This window comes from Triturus cristatus, chromosome 8 (genome assembly GCF_964204655.1).
Source record: "Triturus cristatus chromosome 8, aTriCri1.1, whole genome shotgun sequence".
NCBI classification, from domain to species: Eukaryota; Metazoa; Chordata; class Amphibia; order Caudata; family Salamandridae; genus Triturus; species Triturus cristatus.
In genome coordinates, this window is record NC_140591.1 from 204,380,738 (window position 1) to 204,406,204 (window position 25,467).

Consider the following 25,467-nt stretch of genomic DNA (forward strand, 5'->3'; position numbering starts at 1 on the left):
GCAGTGAGATGTGTCTCTTGCAAAAAGGCTATCTGTGCCCTCCATCGAATCAATTGGGCGTATACTCTATGACGTTTATGGAGTGAACCCATTCCCCTAATATTCCAAGTAATGCAAGTGTATGATTGTATTTTACCCAAACTGGCCATTAGGGCGCATCAAAACGAACCTGCAAATAAAAAGGATAATTGCTGTGAGAATAGGCCCCTCAACCCCTTGTTTAAACACCTCAATTCATGGTCCAACTACGAAACTAGGTTTGACCAAACAAAAATAACAACACATAAAGAGATAAAGAAAACAAGCATTTGTAACAGCAATGGGGGTCATGGGTAAAAGAGACCATGGGAGCCGTTAACACTCCACAGCAATTGTCTCGCCTAAGCCGGACTGGGAGGGGAGCCGCCTCCCCCCCCGGCCCGGGTCCCCCACGGGGCGCCACACATCATTATCCCAGTGTCAATAAGGATATGCATAAATCACAGCACTGGCACTCGCCCCCAATGGGAGGTGATCCTCATACATGAGACTGTCACAGATAGGAAGTATATAGTGTCCAAGTAATTGTCCTACCTGCTCAGCAGGGATACCTCGTTTTGTCCCACCCAGTGGCATCATTTCACTTACAAATTACAGCCCTATTATGTAGAATCGACACAGTTCTAAGCAAACGTTCTGTGGAACTGTCAGTTGAGGAGTGCATTCTCTGTATGCGAAGACAAGTACGAGAATAAGGGTGGGCTACGTTCCAGTTCAGATTGACCCGCATCTCCTGTGGAAGATTCGTCATCTGTGATTGTCCTTGTGTCTCTGAAGTTGGCAGGGGAAATGACGGCCCTCCTCTGTTCCTCTAGGACCTGTGCCGTCATTAGAGCAGTGGTATCCTCATATCGCTTCGGTTTAGTACGTCGACACTGTGATTGTCGCATCCTGGGCTGGGTCCCTCTCGATTGTCGGTGCGACGAGTCAATAGGCAGGTCTGGGAAGGTATGTTCGATCCACTCCCATGCTTCCGTTGGGGTATCGAAGAAATGACTGGTTTGATCATGTAAAATTTTAAGTTTAGCCGGGAACAGAAGTGCATACTTTACATTTATGGCTTGTAAGTGTCGTTTGACCCCCTGATATTGCGCTCTCTGCTTTTGGACGTGGAGAGTATGGTCAGGAAAAACAGGGAGATTTGTACGTTGTCTTTTAGAATCGGAGCTTTCTCTCTTGCAGTCTGTAGTATCACATCGCTGTCCCTATAGTTAAGCACCTGAGCTACCAAGGGTCGGAGCGGCATACCCAGGTCTCGTTGACGTGCAGAAACCCTATGAGCTCGCTCAATACAAAAAGTGTCAGACAAGCGTCCCGTCGGTATAAGAGATTTGAGCCAGGTTTCTATGTAGAGCATAGCTTTGTGGCCCTCTACGTTCTCCGGCTAGCCAATAATGTGTACATTATTGCGACAAGATCTGCCCTCTGCATCCTCCACCCGCTCTTGGAGTTGCACTATCTGGTGTTGCATCCGTTCCAAGTCAGTGGAATGCTCCTTTTGCTTGGGGACAAGGTCCTGTACTGCCGCCCTGTCAGCTAATTTCTTGTGATCATCACGAATGAGAGCGATGTCTGTTGTCAGAGCCCCCATTTGTTGTTCCATCAGCGCCCGGGATTGGCGAATTTCCTGTAGGATTAAATCCAACTTGTCCGGTTGGGCTTTCCCTGTGAAGCTGTACGATCTCCGTAGAAGTAGCGGTAGATGCAGGACTAGAGTCGTCCATGTCCTGATTCTTGCCCTTTGTCCGCCCCATCTCGTCTCAGGAAGTGTCGCAGGAGCAACAAGAGGATTATGAAGTTGGCGTTCCCTGGAGGTTATGGGCCGCGCCATTGCTGGCGCCCGAGTAGGTTGAAAGCACTCAAGCAACTAGCTCTCCAAGTCCCCAACATCAAGTGTCCCAGCATACAAACCCTTCCGGGAGTGTCTGACACCCAGCTATGGGTTTCCGCCCAGGTCAGACAATAATAGGGCAAGGCTTGCGTAGAACCAGACCACTCCATCCCCGTGCCGGAAGTGTGACTTCGTGTTTATTGGGACCGCTGTCGATTGCAAACCACCAGTGCTAAGATGGTCAGTAAAGTATCAGTGGCCTACTAGTCAGGAGAGAGGGCACCGTGTAGCCATTGATGCAAAGGCCTAGGGAGAGGTAGGAGGCAACTCAGGCATGCACAAAGTAGGATCAGTGCCCCAGCCAGCCCCAGACCAAGGCGACCATCATGCTGCGTAGTGGCTGATTCATTACTCTCCAAAGAGTAAAAAGAGGTGTGAGCCACACCTCTATCAAAGTCTTCCTCCAGATTAAGCGCCAGGAGAGGTCATAACCTGAGTGGGACGAGTTGGAAGCGGACACGGTCCAATAACCCCGGAGTATAAACACAGCACTCCTGGTGCTAATGTGTCCAGCAACCTCATTGCGCTTTATAGGGGCCTTTGAGGATCATAATGCAGAGACTCCTGATAGTTCACGCTCTGCCACGGCCAACACAAGTCTAGCGTATCAGTGCAAGGGGCCCGCTGATCACTCACCTCAGCGTGACCCCCGCAGTGGCAGCACACAACCAAGGAAGGCCGCCGCAAACAGCCGCGTTGCACACCTCCGTGCTCTGGGGAAGAAGTCAGAACGGACTCACCGGGAAGAATACATCTGACTAGGTAGCAGGTCCGATCACGGCCGCATCAGCAGACAGTCACCAGGCCGTCGGGCCAAAGCAGCGCCCCACCGCCGCCCAGCAAAGCCTTGGAGCGAGACCGCCAGCCTTTACGAAGTCACTTTTCCTCCCAGCCTGTCTCAGGAGGACGCCCAGTGATGCCGTAGACCGTCTGTCTGCAACTCTCCGTGTGGAGCCGGTCACGTCTCCGCCATTCGCGGCAGGGAGAGAAGAGCATAGGTCCGCCTCACAGTGGTGTGGGATTGCCAGAAGCAGGCATGGGGCAACGCAGGCAGCCCCGCTAAGCAGTACACCCAGTGTTTCGCTAACTGAGAAAGACGGGAGCCGCCATCTTGTCCTAAAAAGTGGAATGGTGCTGTTACTCGTATCGGGCCCCTCCAGTCTAGCCGCGGGGCTCCAGCAAAGGTGGTGAGTTTGGAGGGCTCCCACCGCTATCCTCCAACACTTGTAGGGAGCCGAGTGCCGTCTGGAGTCGAATATATGGCGACAAAGGGGACCCCTGGCCCGGAGCTCGGTGATCAAGCAGCCGCCATGTACGGCGGTTAGCCACGCCCCCTGGCGCAAAACTAGACAAAGGACATGGGAGTATCCTCCACTCTGTCCAACCCCTCCACTGGGAGGGAACCCTGAATCGTCTCAACCCTTTCCGTAGGGTACTTCATGCCGCACCTGTGGGTGGCTCTTGAAATTCATTGTGTGACTAGATTCAGATCCGAAACCACTTCATCTTCAACCCTCTTGGCACGTTGGACTTTGCTTTGGTAACCGAGACTGCATCTGGAAGACTCCTGCTGCTCCTGGTCTCGTAGTTCTGCCAGTCGTCTGTCCCTGTAACTCTCCATTGCTAACAAAGGTAGAGACATGTAACATGCATCTCATTTTATAGTAGACCGTTTTCTCTTTTAGTAAACCCCAAGTTTGAATTGCTAAGGCATTAGTTCACTATTTAATTTGACAAAAACAAAATGCTCATTTGTAAAAAAGTCTTCCGGATAGTGTGGAAAACAAAAGCCTCGGCTTGGCTGCTTTTAAATGTACACCTGCAAAAATACCATGTCTTTATGTTTCAGCACTCTGTTGGAGTGCACGTTTTTCCTTGCTATCTCTCCTCTGTCACCAGCGCACTCTGTATTTACTCCCCACCCCCACTTCCGGTAGCTCTGCTTCTTCACATTTTTAAAAATCTTTTTTATTTTTACGACCATGCCACCATGCGTCTTTACATCCTTTTTTTGTGCTGCTGCATAATTTACTTTTTACTTTATTTTTAAGTTACATTCTAAAATGGTGTCCACCATCCTAGAGCAAAAAATTAAAACTGCCATGATGGCCACAGGTGCATCACAACATATGCATACATCGCAACCATGACACACGTGACAGCGCATGAGTGCACATTGGTAGCCATCTTAGTATAGCTTTAGTTTAATAAAATACCCCATTCCAGATGGCCAATCAAGCATCTGCATGCCACACATGTATCACAGTTTTCATATATTTTGACGCTTTGTCGGCCATTTTGGAATGTTAAAGCCAATGGAGAAAAAAAGGATTGGCCGACTAAATAGACAGGCCTATTTGCTTTGCCAATGCTTGTTTGAAATTTTTAACACTTGCCTTTCTGCTTACTCTTGGGTTGTTTGCTTTACCTCCATTTCACTTGTATTTAACTTCCTCCAACTGATTCTCGTGCAACCACAGAATGCCGACAGGCATGTGCAGTTAGGGACGAGGCATCAAGCTTGCACTTGAATCTAAATATAAACTGCGATCTTCCACTTGTATGTAGAAGATGAAAGCAAAAGAAGCTGAGACTGTAGCTAAGGGACAGAGACACAATTTAACAAGCATTGAAAATGCAATAGATCTCGCCTTTGATTACATAAAAGCCATTTGCTTTGCTAATGGTATTGTATAGAAAAGCAAATTGCTTTAACTTAATGAAAGGCGAGACCTATTGCATTTTTAATGCTTGTTTACCTATGTCTCGAACCTTAGGTTGGAAACAAGTGAATGCGACCTCTATGCAGAGTAATATAATTTCCCTGACTAAAGTCATGCATTATCTAATCTGTACTTTCAGGGGATCTAGCCCAAGAAAAAAAATGTATCTTACTCTTTCTCTGTTCCGTACCTTCCATGGTCCTTTAATTCTCTGTCGATTTCTCCTTAATGCAGTTGTGTGACTCGTGTAAGACACCCAGAATTATTTTCTGCAAGCCGCTTTAACATTTTGAAGGGCTTCAATCCTGTTCTCTAATTTTACATTTCTTCATGCTCAGCGCAGTCTGTTTTGTTGTACCAAAATGATGTAGGTCCTCAACCCTCTCATGTGTTTCGGAAAAAGTCTGTTCCTTCCCAGTTTATTCTTGCCATTAAGGACTCAAATTTGATCTTGAATATTTAAAGGGGCAACACCATTTTAAGGTTAGTCACTTATGCTGCCAACTTCCTTTAGGCAGTGCAGAGCCTTGGACACTGCTATAGCTTGTGGTAATGACTTCTTCCTTCCTTGACAGGGTTTCACCTTTCACTAACTCGGTTGTGGCTGTCGCAGTCTTTTGTTCTGAAAGTGTGCCTCCTTATTGGTTTTATCAACATCTTTCAATCCTCCAATATTTCAAGCCTCTTTGACGGACCTAGCAGTCGTTTCTTTCTTTCCATATGAACATAATGCAGCATGGGTGCACCCCATGGAGGTGTATATATCTGGACCCTTTTCTCCCGGCAGTATCAACCATATGTGGATGTTATTTCGTATGTGGATGTCACTTTTCTACAATATATTTTCTACATACTCTTGTTTGAACAACAGTTTTTCTGTTTGTTCCTGCAGTAAGTGTATGACCGCCCACATTTGGTCTTTTGTTGACTGTTCTATCGAGGTGGTCTTTTCGGACTGCCACTGAGGCTAGGCAACTTTTTAGGTCCTTAAAACAGCTCTTGATATGTGATAGTTTCATTCCTACTTCCTTCTTGATTTCTTTAAGGAACTACTGTAGGACGTCTTGAATTATATCCACCCATTCCAGTTCTAAGATGGATCATTCAGGTAGTTGATTGTGTGGCGTCATGTTGCAGCATTTTTTTTCTTTGTTAATTTGATGGTTGGCATGTCTTTGACTGACAGATCCCTCCTATTTGTGACTAATGCCATACTCACTGTAGCGCAAATCAATGAGCTCTTACTGCAGCATTGTAGATTAATGACACTAGGTGAGTAATTTCGTGTCTCTCCTTCTGCCTGAAGTAAGTACTCTTAAGACTCAATATCTTATTTCACAATGCTGCACCCCTATGGCGCAATAGATAGCTGATGTCTCCCTGATCAGCTAGCAGTGTCAATACCACTGAAGCAGTGATCCTGTGGTGCTTAGCTACATATGTCTGTCATGCTGGGTTGATGCCGGAGTGGGAAGTGCTGTGGGCCTTGGGGACGAAAGGCAATCTTCAAGTGCTGACCAATGCCGCTCATGCCTCAGTGGGCTCTCCCTCTTACTGCTTTAGAAAGTGCTCTGATTACCAACTGACTTTTTTGTTATTGCGTTCATGCCCTAGTGAGTATTTCACTCTGTGTATTTATTCAGTTATGGGTCCAGTGCAGTGACACCTGCGCTTTGACTAGGAGACATCAAGCTCAACCCACTCACTCTTGTGCAATCCGCAGGGAAGTCTCTCCCCACTCAGCTTACCTTGCATTCCCAGGTTGGGCTTTGTGTGCAAGGCCTGGTTGACTCATCCTATGCAGACTGTGCCTTCCGAAGGTTTAGTCTTCTGTTATGTATACCACAGCACCTTGTCCGAGCTTCTGGCAAAAATAAACAATGGGACGCAGATATTCAAAGCATAATAACAGTTGACAAATGTTCGTTTAAGGAAGGATACTGAAGATTTGCATGATGTGGCAGGGAAGGTCCTTCTTGAAATCTCAACCAGAATTTCTGCACGCACCATGTGCAGAATCTCTCTTTCGCGTGACGTGTATGGCGTAAGCTGGTTAGGCTCCAGCTTCCTGGTCATGTTCCTGCTGTCAGCCACGATAAGGGCCAACCACTACCTCTCTTGCTCCACAAACCCATCACTGGCAGGGTTCACACCGGGCCACAGTTAAAAAGATAAGATAGATAGATATAGATATCATGCACTGCTTCTACCCTCGCATATTACATCACTCATAAAATGTTCAATGACTGTATTCATTTCATCCAAAATGACATGGGAAATCACATAATTGATAACAGCATTGTGCATGGCAGGGGCATGAATTATGGTTATTTTAGGGCACAAATTACAGTTCCTTGAGGTAACTAGAATTTGTGAATTTCTGTGGTTTTGTTTGTTTAAAACAGTATATTTTAGCTGACATGTTTACCTAACTATAACGTCCCTTTAACTTTTGTTTTTCTAAGTGAATTTATTATAAAGTAAGATATTATTACAATTCCTAACTATAACATCACTTTAACCTTTGCTTTTTTTTAAATGTAATGTATGTATAGGACCAACATATGCACACACACATAAAAAGTCAGATTAAATATTTTTTGTAAACTTGTAGGCTCGTACTTTGCCTCAAACTAAGACTGCTTTGTAGTGAAAGGTAGATCGACAAACATATGTGCGTGGTAGGTTGCTGTGTCTGTTTTTTTTTTCTTTCTGTGTTGCCTCCTGGCACCTTCATCAGCTACGGTGGTGGGGCCCATGTGGGCCCATGAGAAAGAGAGTTGGGGTACAGGCCCCATCCGAACCCCTCTAGTGATGCCACTGGTGGATGGATCCAGAGAAGTGATGGCCACGCACCACCAGGCATGTTCTAAAGAGTTTCAGAAAGACTTGTCCACATTAATTATCTGTGAAAGCATGCATTTAATTCTGATTCCCTCTTTTTTAGAGCAAATGATGGCCTTTTCAGTAGGTAACCTTTTCAGTGCTATCTTTTTGAAGCCTGTAATATAGGTTTTCTTGACTTCATCATAATCATGATCTTTTCAACAAACGCCAGAAAGGAATTCCAAACTCCTCTAGAAGATATGCTGTTTTTAGGACGTATTCACGGGTGGATTTAGTTATTGCACCTGTGGCTGCAAGAGAATTACCTTTTTAGTCTACGTCATCTGGCTCATTGGTATAAAAAACAAGGAGAATGAATCATCGGCCAAGACTGCCTGTCAGACTAGTACTTTGGTTGGAGGGCTATTAGTCCGAACACTAGTTTGCTGTCGTGATAGACCTCTGTGCTCTACAATGGGCGGGTTCTCCTAACAGTTTCCTCTGGAATTGAAGCAATTTGATACGTAGATGTTTGCTGAGGGTCATGTAGTATACAACCACATAATAAGGTCTGTGGATTTTGCTGACATATTAGCGAACAGTGCAATGTATTGAGTATTTATTTGCTATTGTTAATATCTGAGACATACTGGATTCTGATATGAAGTATGTGAAATGAAAATGTTACTTTTAAAAAACACTTTAATATCTAACACCATATTGAGCCATTGAACTACCATCTTGTTTTTGTATTACTCTTATGTTATACACCGCTCTACTCGATTCTCTTGCTGTCTTGCTTCCGCCTATCAGATAATACAGAATCTTCCACACGGTAGCTCAAACCCACAAGGCGAAGCAGGAGACATAACACAACACCTTTAGAAAAGGGTTTTATTTTACAAAGTGCAAGGACTCTCTCTCTCTTAGAATAAGGCTTGGGGTTTTATTTTACACAATGCTCTCTAACAAAAAGGCTCTCCCAGATGCCAAATGCACAACATTAAAATATATGTAGAGATATATATGTTTATATGCAAGCAATCTAAATGCATGAATAATACTGATTAATAAACAAGCAGCAAATAATATGAGATAAGACTCAAGGAAATATACTGGGACGTCCTGCAAGAGATTAGAAAGCTATATATATACATCAGATGATTACTTTGGATCTGCACCTCAACTCACTCAGACATCACAAAGAAAACAACCAAAATGATCAAAGCCACTGGCCAAACCTCACAATGGCAATAACCAAAACTCAATATTTCACCTGGTGCAAACACTGCATCTCAGCCCACTCCTGACCAGGGGAATTAAACAGCCGTGGTTGAGAGCCTCAGCAAACCAGGGTTCCGCGCTCCAAAGTAGACGCGTCCGTCCCAGTTCAGATTCCAAGCTCCCTGTTTCTAAGTCAATAACCCTCAGCTTTATAATCTCAAAACACACTAGAAGGTTCGGGAGAGACCTCCCCCGCACCAGAGGAATCTTACCAGAACTGGCCAGGTTCCAAGCAAGCATTCCCATGGCAAGAAGCAGTTCTTACGTCCCCTTCTCCAAATCTCGCATGTTCCAGCCTTTATCTTGATGACACTCACAAAGCCTTCTGGGTACATTAAACAATCTCTCACAAAAACAATCCTTGAACGTGATTAACCCAAACAACTTGCAAGCGCTGCTGTGCACGCAGAAAAAGATGAAGCAAGACAGAGTCAGAATTCAGGATGACATGGGGCCATGTCAAAGCCAATAGTAAGAACTTCATAATTCTCATCAATGTACAACACAATGCACAATTGTGCACAACTGCTTATAGATTCACATACTTCATCTCTCAATGTCCTATACCATCACATACTTCATCTCTCAATGTACAACACCGAGCACATGTGTACATCACTGCCCACAACACTGCACTTCAAGACCAAAAAGTACATTCCATACCTGTCTCTCCCTCTCACGCTTTCAAATGCACATCCCACACGTTCTGTTCTTGGCAACTGAAAGACTGCAAGATTACAAGAAAGAACCTTTTAAGAGAAACAGGCATATGCAGGACATCGTACATTCAGGCTAGGATAAAATAACACACTAAAGTCAATTAAAATAATGGTGGTCAAAGGTCATCACAGGGTGTCAGGCCACAAAAGTGCCTCTAGCACTACACTTGCTTCTGAGATGTTCACTCTCATGCTCACATCTGGCACCTCCAAGTGGAGATTTATCACTTTCTCAACTCCAATATCTTTTTTTGTCCTTCTGATGAAAAAACTGTGCACATGCTCATCCCAAATTCATTTGTTCTGTCATGTGAACTCTCATTTGAAGCAACGTTTGTAGAAAATGAACAATAATCATGCAATTAGGAGTTGGGTTAGCTTCAGCATTGGATGGTAAATGTGAGGCGGGCATGCTGCTACTTTGCATAACAATCCTACACTTAGCTTGTTTGCTTAATAGAATGGTGCAGACTTCCTAAAAGGTGTAAGAGCGGATTGTGTTTTTCCAACAGGTACAACAAAAAGATCTAGGCTTAACTTTGTCAGGAAACCTATTGTTTAGCACATAGCCATATGATGAGACCATCAGAATGAAAATTGAGTCTGAAGCTCTTAATTCATTATAATTGGCTATCATCAGAAGCCCTTGGGAAGACGTCTTTCCAGCCTTTAGAAAAACAAAACCCATTTCTTTCCTGACCAGAGTCCTAAATAGTGGTTGGCAAATGAAGAAACAGCTGGAAGACTGAAAAGTAGCTTTCCCAAGGGATGATGACATTAGGACAGTCTCTGATCTCCTTCTTGCAGGGTACCTGGGTCAGTGATACCTCTCTTGTCACTCTTGTTAAGCAACTGAAAGCATTGGGGAACAAGATTGTATCCTCTCTCTCTCTCTCTCACTCTGGAAGCCCAGTCTGTGCCAGTGGGCTCTGAAGACAGCCCTATCTCAGTTTGTTTGCAATATCATAAAACAAAAGATTACCTGGCTTTGGTTACTGGTAGCTGTATCTGGGGAATCTGAGGAAAGACCGTCACCCAAGACCTTATCACCAGCAGACTGGATTATTGGAACACCCTCTCCGCAAGAATCACCAAGTGACTTGCCAAAAGACTACAGACACTCCAAAACACAGCTGCCAGACTTTTCCACAATCTCCCAACACAGAGCTCGCATCACAACTCTCCTGAGGCAATTTCACTGGCTTCCGAGACACAAGCGTGCTCCATGTTACCCACATATAGAAATTACTATACAACACAGACCCAGCCTACCTGAACAGCCGCAGACATTTCCACAAACCCCCCCAGACACCTTTGCTCAGCCAGAAACTCAATAACACACGTCCCGTGCATACACAAAAGCAGGTCAAGAGGTCGAGCCTTCTCATACATCGCTTCTAAAGCATTCAATGACCTTCCACACCACATTAGAACCTCCTTCACTCATCTTGAATTCTTCAAGAAGCTGAAGCCCTGGCTTTTCGAGTAAGTCCCCGCAAGGCTAGCCTCACGCACCTGCAAAAGCGCCAGGAAACCTGTTCTACAGTTCTACAGTTGTAAATGAGTACCCTCAAACCAATATGCCTACATTCGGTCCTCCCTATAAATTCAAAGGCCCGCTGTAAAACCTGTGACTGGTGTATACCCACCCCAAACCCAGGGAAATATCCCCCCATGCATAAATGGAGGATGTTCCTCCTCAATTGCCGATACCTGCCGAAACACTACACTGAACTGGCCATGTTGATAGAGGAGCTCAATCCTGAAGCCCTCTTTCTGACAGAGACATGGCTTCAGCTAGAAACCGACCCTGCAACAGTATGGGCCACTCCCCATGGCTATACTTTTAAACGACTGGACCGTAAGACAGGCAGAGGCGGAGGGTTGGCCATTATCAATAGAGACAACTTTAGATGCCGCGTCACTCCCTCTACTACGCCATCCTGTGAGAACCTACATTTCACTCTCGAACTCTCCCCCTCCACCACTTTCTCTGGTATGTTAGTCTATCGACCACCTGGTACCCTTAGCAACTTCGTCACTAATATGATGGATATAGTTGCCAACCTAATGCTTACATCGGCAAATTTCACCTTGCTGGGCGACCTGAATTTGTATCTGGATGATCCGCTTGACTCTACAGCCAACAGTCTTCGATCAAACCTTTAGGCCATCGACCTGCTCCAGAAAGGTTTTCAATCAACGCACATCAAGGGGCATCTTCTAGATCACATTTATAGTAATTTAGATAGCCTAACCGTCGAAACACCTGTACCACTACCCTGGACCGATCACTTTTTAGTACCCTTTACATGGTCCACATGCAGCCTCCCCACCTTACAAAACCACAATAAGCACTGGGGAAGAAAATGGGCCTCGCTCCCACTCCCTAAGTGGAAACTGGCTCTCACCGAACATCCTCCTCCGAAGGTGACCAACCCTAATACAGCCACTGTCAATTTTGACAACTGGATTTCCAGTACCCTTGATCTAGTCCTTCCGAAGGAATCCTTGCACTCTACAAACAGATCCAAAGTCGCTCCCTGGTACTCCCCTGCGCTCAGAACTATGAAACAATCTTGTCGTAAATTAGAGAGAGCCTGGAGACAAGAACACTCTCAACTGAAGAAATCCGAGTATAGAGCCGCAATAAAGCTCTATAAAAATGAAATAAAATCTGTACAAGCCCAATTTTATGATTCCAAAATTAACCTAGCTGTAAATTCCCCTAAAGAAATCTTTAAAATAGCCAAATCTCTGATCCCCCCCCCCGAGCGTCTGTCACCCGATGGCGCGCAAACTCGTTGTAACAATTTAGCCACCTTCTTTTCCCAGAAGATTCAGGCCATCTATTCTTCATTCTCCACTGGTAGTGGTGACACGGAGCTTACCATCACAACAGAGTCTGACCTCTTGGTCCACAGCTCGTTGGTCAAATTCCCCCTCCTAGACTTCATCACATTAGACAGAATGATCCCTAAAGTCATCTCGGGATCTCCCAACGACCCAGCACCTCCGCAGACCCTCATCAAGGTCATTGATGCCATCTGCCCAGTCATCCTGGATGTCCTTAATGCCTCCATCACCTCCAACTCCGTCCCAGCTCCTTGGAAGTGTGCGATGGTTAGGGCCCTCTTGGAAAAGCCCACCTTAGATCAGAACAACTTAGCCAATTTTCGCCCTATCTCCCTACTTCCCTGGATGAGCAAACTGCTTGAGAGGCACATCAATAACATCTTAGTAGATTATTTAGAATCAAATAACCTGCTATGTGCCTCTCAGACGGGGTTCCACCCTCAACACGGAACTGAAACTGCTCTCATAGCAGTCACGGAAGAAACTAGAGCCGTGCTGGACCAGGGAGGAAAAGCAGCCATTATATTACTCGACCTCAGTGCCGCGTTCGACACTGTTAACCATGCCACACTATTACACCGTCTGAATGGCATGGGTGTGTCGGGCGCGGCCCTGGAATGGCTGACTTCCTTCCTGGATGAGCGTTTTTTTCAGGTGTTTGAGGGTGAGGCAGTTTCCTCTAAGCAACCACTTAGCTGTGGGGTTCCTCAGGGCTCGTCCCTGAGCCCCACACTTTTTAACGTCTATATGCGACCTCTAGCTGAGATAGTCCAGCCCTTCGGTGTGCGTATTGTCACCTACGCGGACGACACCCAACTGGTGGTCTCGCTGGACCACACTGAGGGGTCGTCCAACACCTTGGGCTCGTGTCTAGAGGCCGTTGCTAAGTGGATGCAATCCTGTCTAAAACTTAACGGGGAGAAGACGGAGATTATGTTATTGGGCAGCTCTCCACCGACCACTCTGGCCTCCATTTGGCCCACATGTCTCGGCGCTCCTCCCCCCCCTAAACCTCAGATAAAGAGCCTTGGAATTTAGCTCGATAAAGCGCTGGACTTCTCGGTCCAGGCTACCAAAACTGCCTCCACGTGTGTTGGGCTAATGAAAATGCTCCGTAAAGTCCTTCCTCTGCTTCCTTTCCAGGCGAGGAGAATCATGGTTCAGGTCCTGATACTCACCCGCCTGGATTATGGAAATGCTTTATACCTAGGTGCCCCGGCAGCAGTGACCAACAGGCTCCAAGTCACGCAAAACTGTGCCGCCCGATTATTGTTCAACATTCCTCGTTGGCAGTCAGCCAAGAATGCTCTAAAAGAACTACATTGGCTCCCAGTGGCTGCTAGATCACAGTTTAAAGCCATGTGCATTGTGCACAAATCTTTCCATCGAACAGGCCCTGCCATCCTGTTCCCCCTAGTCGTGCCTTACGCCCCGTCTAGAGCCCTTCGCTCCGGTTCACTGCATCTAGCAACCACAACAAAAATCACCAAAGCCCGATGGGGCGGGCGTTCCTTTTCCCACACTGCCGCCAGACTGTGGAACTCTCTTCCCTTAGTCCTCAGAGAGAATAAGAATCGGCTGGCATTCAGGAAAGCCTTGAAAACTCATCTGTTCACCAAAACGTGTTAATTTACCCTGCAGCTCGCCAGAGTAATCAGTTGAAGCGCTGCGAGGCCTCCGGGTAGTTACGCGCTATATAAATATAATTTTTCGTTTCATTTCATTTCATTATAGATTCAAACACATTGATACACCTTAAGTTTTCACTCATGCAAAAAAGCTTTTCTTGGACGTTTGCATTTGTGTTATTTACTACATCTACTAGAAGGGTGTCAGTGAAATTTGGGCTATTTTGATAGAGTAACCTTATATGGTTCTTACAAGGCTAAGATGGCAATAAATACTCCTCCTTCTGACTTTAAAGTAGTGTCAAACTTCCCACACTCCACCGATTCAGAGTTTGTCAGAAATACACCTGAAAGCACTATCCTCCTGCAAAGGTGCCGCAAGTCTGTTGTAACCTGTGTGACATTTACGGACACTTGAATGTATCTTGATTGTGGTATCAACCTCAAACACACTGAACAGATGAAAATCATAAGCTGGGTCGCCATCAGGCGAGGTGTGTGAAAGCATGATGTCGTGGCTGGGTGCGCTTATCCTCAGGGTCCGCTCTGCACCTCCCACAGGCGCACAGGGGAAGTGACTCAAATATGCACTGGAAACTATGCAGGAGTCTACCAGGAAACAAAGGACATTGCGCCTCTGTTAAGTTATGGGGAAAAGGGTTGCAATAAGTCATTTGATTTTACCCTGATTCTTGATCAGGCACAGCTGAGTGTCTCATATGTGGCCCTTGACTCCTCCTACACACTTTGGCCCCAGGAAGTCTGTATCATCAAATGTGTCTGGGAACAATAAGTATATATTTCGTTTTGTACTTGTTCTGTCATTCTTTTTTTTCATGGGATCTATATTTTAAATTACTATGTGCCGCTGTCAGTGTTCCTTGACTAAATAGGTTGTAAAAATCGATCTGGGAATCCTGCAAGGAAGGGAAGAATTATTTTTGGTGGTTTGCCTCCTCCATATCAAGTGCCCTGGAAATATGACGCGATCCATGTGTTTTCTCATACCTCTTTAAGGCAAATGGAGCAGTTATTTTAATACTTCAGAGTAAGTGTTCTAATGGACTGTAATACAATAAAGGGCTGCATTATTGATGAGATGGTCTACTGACAGCGGAGTGTATTCATTCATGGCCCCTGAAGCAATAATTAAAGTGTGGCTGTTCTCTCTGGGGATGGTGAGAACACATTCATCCATTTCATTGATCAGGGTTTACTTCACCGCCCGCGCGGCTGCATCACATAACTCAAATAGAGTGTGGTTTTGGAGGAATCCATCCACTCATAAGTGTATCCTCCTCCCCATTTCTTGATTTCATGTTTTTTATTGAAGCATACAAGATTCATAAGAACATGCACTCATCAGGCATAATAAGATGACACACACTCATGTAGGCAGGTAGCGCAACAATCAACAACAATACTCTCATTGCTTATAGCACAGCAGTCAAGCTAACCAGTGTATCCTTTGAAGAAGTGAGAGGAGACATTGCAGTCATATACAGGCCCTACTAGCCATGAACGCTGTCCGTCTGTGTGGACAACTACTATGGAGTGGGTGGGTCATAACCCGAGTGCACTCGGGTGGGTACGGTAGGAACAAACTATAGCTCTTCTAAACCACAGCAGACAGACTGACAAAATATAACTGACCAGTCCTTGCTCTTTTCATATCTAGTCTCAGAGACAAGAGTACTTGTAATGGTGGGATTACTGTACACCACGCTAAGGAGTACTTCATTCAACAGCCAACAAGTCTCTGGCAAACAGGGGATTACTTAAGAATTCCATCTTAAGTAGTCGAGAAAAAAGACTGCTGCCGGGATAAACATGGGTAGTGTTTGCCTTCACCACCACATATGTATGGGTGAAGCTGCTTTAATACCGAGCGATACCCAGGAAAATACTTGCAATCTTACTAGGAAAACGACCAATAGCAGAGTTGTTGTAATCGAAAAAGTGCATTATCTGATAACACCTCACCAAGTGAACCACCAAAGCCGACAATTAATTGGACATCTCTCCATGAAAATAAAGCAAAATATGAAGCCATGAAATGGGAAGACCTACCTCCAATTGAAAAGCAGTTCTACAAATAAGCTTAAACAGTTGCATCCCATCCTTGCCACCAAAATGTTGTAATCAAAGAAGTCCATTAGCCGAGGTGTAGATTAGGATAAAATGGTTTATTAAGTAGCTTCAATGAAGAGCCATAGTAATGAGCCCCACCAGGAGCAGCCTCCCTGCTGATCAGCCCATACTCCCACTGACACTTACAGACATCCAACATTCCACTGCATCACCACGCACCAGCATTCCACACCACACTCACACCGGCTGAGCAGCAGGTATAACAGGAGGCTCCTGCCAACAAGAGCCCCCACTGGTGAGTACCTGACATTGCGATTGCCAGACATAGAGTAATGTATGTGCCACATTGACAACAAGTACAGACTGCTAGATGGGGCAATTGAGGCCACTTGCTTTTCCACACCAGCTGGAGCTTACTTAAATACTTCATCTCATTTCTTTCACCCATGGTTTCCACAAAGATAATAAAGCAACAGAATCATGTGGTGCTCGAGAGTGATAACCTTCTCAGCAGTGACTAATTCCAGTATGACTGTACCACCCTTTGCTGTGCACTGCCATCCACAGTCTTCTGACTGCAGGATTGTATTCTGATAGCATTCTTTAGGACGTCCTCGGTGCTTTCTGCATCAAGGATCGCAAGCTTGGCCCAGAAAGCTTGCATCTTTATTTTTAGGATTTGTTTTCCAAACCCTGATGGCATTCCTAAAAATGTTATATTGGCTGCTCGTCATGCTTTTGCTAGGCTCATTTATTACTTTGCATTTACCAGGAGATCATTCTCTAAATATGACTTGTCTTTTTAAAGGTGTTTTGAAATCTCTGAACGTTAATAAATATGTGTTTCTCTTTTTTTCATATATTTACAAATTACATTTGAACAGATGTTGGTTTTTTCCAGAGATGCTCCATAATTCAAATGCTTATGATAATCATACGATATGCTTAAGTGATCATGTGATTGTTCGAATAACTAATGATCAAGACCAGTTTTGATTCTTAAAAATTCCTATGTGAACTTGGATCACTAGCTCTTTAGAGAAGACAAACTTGTTTAGTGTGATTTAAAAACACTTTTTCTGTAAAATACCTCAGCACACCAGGCGTCCCCGTCCCCACCGAGCACTGGTGCTTACACAAGAGGTGTCTGACCCACTCCAGTCAGACTTTATCATCAGTCTGAGAACCCTCTTCCCTGCTGCCACCTTTTGTGTCCAAAATACAAATATGGACACCTGAGTCGTGGCAGTCAGGCTGATTTTCGTTTCTGTTTGGGACGCCTTTCCTCTTGCTTTCTCCTCAATACTTGCCGTGCCTCTTCTCTTTGGCTCCGGCAGAGATGGGAGACCTCTTGACACTTCTTTCTCCAACACCCTTACTGCTGCTAGAAAACAAAACTTCACAGCTGCGAAAAAAAACTTCGATTTCTTATTCAGGTAACGGAGAAACGTTATTTGCTTCCAGAATCCAGTCAGCCCTGTTTCTAGGGAAGTATTCACATTTTTCTGTGAACTTTGCAGTCCTACCTCTGAGAGTTGTGTGCCTTGATGTGATGTCCTGCACCTAGTCAAAAATACTTTGATATTCAAACTGTTATTCAGTCTGATGTACAGTTCAGTGCTTCCCCATAACCTGTGAAAGAGGATGACATAGGTTCAGGGCGAGGCAACAGCTCCTGTAGCCACTGCCCAGGGATCTAAACCCACCCTCATCTGCTTTCAGTTAATTTTACTTGTGCAGCGCCAAGTTGACCTGTTTCTAGCACTACACACAGCTTGTACTTGACAAAACAAAAATTGGTCTGTGACAGTCAATGCTATGCTAACTATAATTGTGCATTATGCTTGTTGTGTTCCCCTCTTACCCGTAATAGTTCAGAGAATATAAAAATATGTTCTGCATAAACATACCGGTGTATGCCTCTGTAATGCGTTTGTATATCTTTGCCTACAGCCACTTGGTACAATTGCCATTCAGTTGGCCCACAGCAGAGGAGCCAAAGTGGTTTCTACAGCTTACAGCGTAGAAGATAAGCAGTACCTAGAAAAGCTCAGGCCTACTGTTGGTAAGTTAAAGTATGGTTGCTAACTCCGAAAAACCGTCATTTATCTGTCTATTGTACATTCGCCAATGTAACTTACAAGAGTCAGCAGACAAAGACGGTGCGGTGAGGCCAAAGTTGAAGTTGCTCACTTAGCCCTCATTACGTGTGGCTCATTGTCATTCCTTTTATTTCCCCATCCCAGGTATACAGTTAACGGGTCCTGGAAATTCTGGTGCAAGGCAATATGGAGAATTAGGAGTTTTTAAGGTATAAGATGTAGAAATCGGACTTAGATTTCCCCCCGAGTTCCACCTGGAGGCTTTCCCCTCCTTGAAGCAGGTGAGATGTTTGGGTAGAATACCACTTATCAGTGGTGTTCCGGCTGAACGTAAAATTCTGATGGGCCCAATACCTTGTAACCGGGCCCATTGGATGGACCTTACTGTTCCTGGTACGTAAGGCGGCTGGCGCATTTTTGCACAGCATACAATATTTCTTTAAAAATGTTAAGCCTGGCTCATATAACTGAAAAGGATGTTGTTATCACACCATCCCATCTTACGCTGATTAAAGAATAAGGGCCTGATTTAGATTTTGGCAGAAACTGCGTCACAACGGTGACGGATATCCCGTCTACGGAAATATAAATCCCATTATGTTCTTTGGGATTTATGTTTCAGCGGATTGGATATGCGTCACCGTTGTGACAGACTAACCCATTCTGCCAAAATGTAAATAAGGCCCTTAATTTGGAAATTAAGAGTTAAAAACAAACTTTCTCTCAAGGCATGAGTCTATAATTTAAATTTTAGCACCAGACTCAAAGTAAAGAGAGCAAATTAAAGGTTTCTGTGACCATACATCATGACATGGAGAGCCAGGAGTCAGACTCAAGCTGCAGTATAAACATACATCAAGAGAATGAGGTTAATATGAACCTAACACAGAAGTCCTTTTTGAATGGGACAATGGGTGTGTTTATTTTACTTACAGGATTCATTTCATTCCACAAGAGAAGGTTAGAGCCCAATGTGGGAAGCAGGCAGCTCTACAATAGTGTTGCACAAACAAACTGTTGCATTTTAATAAAAATACTTCTCCGTTCTCCATCAGATAAAAATAATTTTCCCTGTGTTTATGGAGGCAGTGAGGCTAATGAAGCAAGCCCTTTTTTTCTACCGAGTGCCACCCCATTCCTCTCTACTTCATATGCAGGGCTAAGAAAGTAAATTTCTTCCTTTAAATGTAGTCATATGCAAAAATGGTAAATAAAGTTTATATAAAAAAATAAGTCTTGTCCATAGATTCTGAAATATTGGTCCAGACAGCATTAACCCAGAGTGGGGTTTTACATATTTCACATTCACTGTCCTCTAAACTATAGCTTTGGGAATAATGAAATACAAAGTCTTCCAGTGGAGACCCAGGACAGTGGGCTGGGATTCTTACTAGCTAAGCGTGACATAGGCAAACACTGGAATTCCCCCAAAATCCCACCAGTAAAAGAATGGCTCCAGGTTATGGACCATTGTGCCATCATGAAAAACACCAAAATATCTGACACGGGGTCGTCCGCACACACACAATAAAACATTTAAGAACCATTGATTTCCCACTTTGGCTTGTGTAAATGTAAGACAATACTAATATAATCAGTAAATATTTTGATTTAACAAAGCCTACGGTACCCTCAACAGTTCTGTAATTGGTAAGTGGCTGTACACATTGTGTCACAGTTGTTATTGTTATTATTGCGAAAATGTAATAAACAAAAATCTTTAAAAGTATTGGGATGGTGTGACAAAAGATGCATAATTACATTGTCCAACCCTCTAAAATGTTGAGATGTTTGCTGTAGCCACTTCTCCCAATAACTCTTATTTGATTGTCAGGTGAAAATGTCCAAAACGTCTTTGTCACATGAGGGGGTTTAAGAGCCTGTGTAGACCAAACTGATGTCTCCAAAATTCCAGCCTCCCATTGAATTGTAGCATTAAAAGGAATTGTACGTACAGCGTAACAGATTGGGTCGATCAGGCCTTATATGTCCTAATCAGTGTTAATGTCTAATCCCCAACAGGACAAAGAAAAGACTGCAGTCTAGGAAAGCAAAACATTTTTAAAGAAATACTTCACGTTGAGCAAAAGTGGTCGGTCTCCTTCTCATGCTTGGAGAGATATGCAAGGGTTCCGAAGGAAGGTGTGCTAAGGCATAGGAGTAAGCAGCAGATGTCATAAGTACTGATGACCTACATCAAAGGTTAAAGGCCCAATTCACAAAAGGCATTTATGAGTGCGTGAAGTGGTACCCTTCTAATGCTACTTCACATGGTCATAAATGCAACTCATAGATACGGACGTATATCTGTTTCTCCAGGTTCCTGTACCTCCTGTGCAGAGTTCTCCCCCACAAGCGACTAGAACTCCATAAAACCTGCTCTGTATTTCGCATGTAAATGTGGGGGTGGTTGAAATATTGGGATTATCTCCGACAAAGTGGGATGAGGAAAGTGAAAATTAAGGAGGGGGGCAGAGACGGGGATCTAAGTGAGCTAGTTGACTCAATCAAGGTATGCCCACAATGTACTCCAGTAGCAAGCCAGCCCAAATAGACTCAAATCTACTCCAGTCATGCCTTAGAGTAAGTCACACATCTAGATGGCCTCTTACCGGTAAAGCAAGGGACTCCTACAGAAATCAAGAGAACCAATGTAGGTACTGCCAGCAATAAGGAAATACATACATATGATCCTAACACTTTAAACATTGCAGTCACACATATATGTTAAATTGTAAAAATATAAAAAATATATAAAAAATTAAGAATAATGTAGAAAATGTTCCTATAAACATTGTACAAATGTAAAAATAAAATAATAATGCAAACAAATTCATTTAACTACAAACTTTGCAGACACCAATCCAAATCACATTACAAAAATGAAAACATAACAGATGCACTTTGTTTATGAATTATAAGAAAATAATGCAGTCAAACTAGAAACGTACGGTGGAGAACAGGTTGACGAAAAGTACCAGGTAGTTCTTTCCCTCCGCTTTTGTAGAGGAGTTTGGGGAGGGAGATATTTGGACTGTTTCCTGCTGGCGGTCTGTGCAGAGAAACAGTGGGTCAGGAGGACCTCCGTAGGAAGCGCATGCCTTTCACTGTACATTAACCAACGTCCCTGTGGTGGACCAGGAAGAGGCTTCTGACAGTGAAGCTATTTGAGGCTTTCCCACAAAAAACCTGGGAGTTTGACGTCTATTTGTTGCTGTACTCAACTCCGTCAATCTCTAATCCTTAGCTGAGAGAGGATAAGGAATGAAGAGAGAAATGAGGGGACATTGAGAGAGTAGATGGGGAGGGGAAAGATGTTTTTCCTCAGGTAAAACCGAAATAAAGAGGAAAAGCAATGCAGGGAATTTTTATGTCATAAAAGGCACTCATCTGGATAATTTTCAAATCCTAGGTAGGTATTTACTGTGAGAATATCGAAGAAACAGGTTCATTCATATAGTTACTCCAAATGAGTTTTCATTAAGTATATGTTTCTTCAGAATCACATCTGAGAATGAGCACTTTCCCGACTGATATCGGAGGGAGCGTGATTCTGTCTCGGGAGCTCAAACAAAGCATTTCATATGTGTAGAGCATAGAGAAGGCAAACACAAATCCTAATTGACTGGTATTAAGCGTCCACCAAACTGAAAGTGGTGTTTTCTGGTAGATATGACCCTTACTGTAAGAAACAGGTTGTCCTGCTTTAAACTAAGACTTATTATGGAAAGATATTCTAAGCACAATAAGGTAAATGTTGGGGCATCCAGTAGTTGATGGCCCAGGTATTGTGATGTTTGAATGAGAATGAAAAGAGGTTACCTACCTGTAATCACTAGACTTATCTAGACTATAGGAACATGTTTAAGGAAAGGGATCTAATATATCAAGCCCTGATGAACCAACACAAAAATGCCACCAACAATAACTGGACTGTTATCTGTATTGAATGTTTGATTGTGAATTATAAGAAAATAAAATGGAAAAAAAAAATATATATATATATATATATATATATTTTATATATATATTTTATTTTTTGTAAAAAAAAATTCAAATGAAAATGGATACCAGATAGCAGCAAGACTAAAAATAGTTAATATGTCATTCATTTTAAATGTAATAATGGACAGCCCATAAGAGGCATATAGCTTGCCAGAAGGAATGACTCAGAGGTGTGCAGCCTAGGAAGACTAAGAGTTCGGAATTCAAGGAAGTTAGAGATCCTCTGGCCAGAAGCTTCTTCATTGTATAGGAGATGGGAGGAAAGTGTGTTATGGATCTGCAGCTCTTCATATCTGCCTTTTCTAGGCCATGTGTCTAGATAAGAGGTGTAGTCATACCTTTGTTGTTCGGCCTCAGAAGCCATATTTGAAGTTATCTACGAATTAATGAAAGTGCAAACGAACAAAGTGACTTCAGGAGCCAGAGCTTGAATAATTTACGTTGTATTTTATTTTCGTTTTGCGTATAGCTCTGCTCTGCCCATACAAGAATGTTAATGAGTGCTACAAATAAAAACCATAGAGTAACGGATGAATCATTATATAAAAAGTAGATCTAAATTTAAATGGATGGGAAAACAGTTAAAAGTCGGAGGACGTTTGAGGTAGTAGGCAGCGGTGATTGATGTGTAAGTAAGTAATGATGATTACTAAGTAAGAATGCTACAAGGAAAGAGTGACCAGAGACCCTGATTTGAGACAAGGAAAAGCCTAGCTGGCATCGGCTGCTATCAATGTTGTTAGAGAGGTAATGGTGCTTACAGCCCTTATGCAAAACCTGTGTTAGCATTTTGGAATGGTATAATATCCGTAGTGGGGTAAATAATTGACATTTGGAATAAGCATATTTCACGGTGCGCAAATTGTTGACAACTGAACTGCATACTTAGGCTGAAACTTTTGAAATCTTAAAAATGCTTCTGGACCAAGACGAAATGTGAATAATTATATTTATGGACATAGGGCATGTTTTGTGAGAACAACAGATAAAGCGCAGGTATATTATCATTATTGGTCCTTTCTAGTGCAAAAGATTCTAATTGAATGAGTTCATGGTTCAAGACCCGTAGCCTCCCTATAGCAGCTCTTGTTGTTTCTGAGGCCAATGTATCTCACACTAGTATGTAATCAATGTGAATTGTATGGTGCACACAAGAACTTTATGTGAGCTCCTCATCCTTTATATGCAACTCACTCCAGGTATCTCCCATAAATCCATTTTGTATTTTTTAGAAAAGGCTTCTACCTGCCTCTCTCCTTAATTCGATCTGTCCTTCTGTGTGAGCAAATTGCTCTGTCCTGCAATAGTAATATCTCCTTTTGCGAACTTAACTCTCTTTGAAAAGTGAATTCCCATTGAAAAGTGTCTTTTGTTGAATTTGTGGTGTATGCTGTAGCAAAAGTGATTCAAGCAGTCAATCAATCAGCGCTACTCACCCGTGAGGGTCTCATGGTGCTGGGGGGGGGGAGGGGGGGTGCAGCTCCGGATCAGTCGAAGAGCCAGGTCTTGAGGGCCTTCCTGAAAGTGTGCGGGGTCAGGGAGCGTCTGATGTTCACTGGGAGCTCGTTCCAGGTCTTCGCTGCGATGTAGGAGGAGCCTCTCATGCCTGCTCTTTTTCTGCTGATGCGGGGGATCGCTGGCAGGGCGAGGTCGGCAGAGTGGAGGTTTCTCCTGGGCACATGGAAGGAGACTCTCTCGTTGAGGTATTCGGGTCCTATGTTGTGGAGGGATTTGTAGGCGTGGGTGAGGAGCTTGAAGGTAACCCTCTTCTTGACGGGGAGCCAGTGGAGGTCGCGTAGGTGTTGAGTCATGTGTTCGTACTGTGGAGTTCCGGGAACGAGTCTGGCGGCGGAGTTCTGGATGGTTTGGAGTTTGTGTAGGAGAGTTCTGTTGATTCCGGCATAGAGGGTGTTGCCGTAGTCGAGTCTGCTGGTTATGAGTGCATGGGTGACGGTCTTTCTGCATTCGGGGGGATCCATTTGAAGGTCTTGCGGAGGATGCGCAGGCAGTTGAAGCTGGTGGAAGTGGCGGGGTTGATCTGGCGGGTCATGGAAAGGGAGGATTCAAGGATGATGCCGAGGTTTCGTGCATGGTCAGTAGGGGTGGGAGGACTCCCCAGGGCGGAGGGCCACCAGGTGTTGTCCCAGGCGGAGGTGGAGGGTCCGAGGATGAGGACTTCGGTTTTCTCAGACTTGAGCTTCAGGCAGCTCTCCTTCATCCAGGCAGCGACGTCCTTCATTCCTTCCTGGAAGCAGAGTCTGGTGTTCTCGGGATTCGTCGTGAGCGAGAGGATGAGCTGGGTGTCGTCGGCGTAGGATACAATCCTGAGCCCATGCTGTCTGACGATGGCGGCGAGGGGGGCCATGTAGATGTTGAAGAGCGTGGGACTGAGCGATGATCCTTGGGGTACTCTGCAGTTTATCTCAGTGGGTTCGGAGAGGAAGTGGGGGAGTCTGATCCTCTGGGTTCTGCCGGAGAGAAAGGATTGGATCCAGTTAAGGGCAGCTCCATGGATTCCTGCATCGTGAAGTCTGGCTGCAAGCGTGCGGTGTGAGACGGTGTCGAATGCTGTGGAGAGGTCCAGAAGGATGAGGGCCGCAGTGTGTCCCTGGTCGAGTAGCATGTGGATGTCATCGGTGGCAGCGAGCAGGGCGGTCTCGGTGCTGTGGTTGCTGCGGAATACAGACTAGGAGGCGTCCAGGATGGAGTTTTCTTCGATGAAGGCGGTCTGACTGTTTACGGATCTCTCTTTGGCCGCAAAGGGGAGGAGGGAGACGGCCTGGTAGTTTTTCAGGTCCGTTGGGTCGGCAGAGGGTTTCTTGAGGAGAGGTTTGACTTCCGCCCGCTTCCAGTCGTCCGGGAAGGTGCCGGTTCTGAAGGAGGCGTTGATGGTCCTTCCTAGTTCGGGTACGATCGTGGCGGCGGCCCTGTGGAAGATGTGCGGTGGGCAAGGGTCTGTTGGGTTTTCTTCATTGTAGCGGTGATGTGTTCGACGGTGGCGGGGTTCCAGGTCATGATGGTAGGCTTATCGGCGGGAGAGGGGAGGTGGGAAGTTGTCGTAGAGGGCCTTGATCTTCCGATGGATGTAGGAGCTGAGTTTGTTGCAGAGTTCCTGGGAAGGTGCGACGTCCGTGGTTTCGCTGGGGGGTTTGGTGAGATGCTGTAAGAGGTTGAACAGTTCTTTGGCGTTGGTTGCGTTGGTGTGGATCTTGTTCCTGATGAAGGTCCGTTTGGTGTCTCTTATGTCCTGGTGGTATTCCCTCAAGGCGTTCCTGTGGTTGTTCAGTGCTTCCGTGGTTTTCT

At 44.6% G+C, this 25,467-nt stretch overlaps 1 protein-coding gene across 2 annotated transcripts in view; it reads left to right on the forward strand.

Moving 5' to 3' along the window:
- CRYZL1 (crystallin zeta like 1) overlaps nucleotides 1-25,467 on the forward strand; it is a 266,504-nt gene that overhangs the window by 211,775 nt on the left and 29,262 nt on the right. For both annotated transcript variants that reach the window (XM_085621362.1, XM_085621363.1), the window contains exon 8: nucleotides 18,011-18,122. In XM_085621362.1, the coding sequence (XP_085477488.1) occupies nucleotides 18,011-18,122 (112 nt within the window). The remainder of the gene's footprint in view (nucleotides 1-18,010; nucleotides 18,123-25,467) is intronic.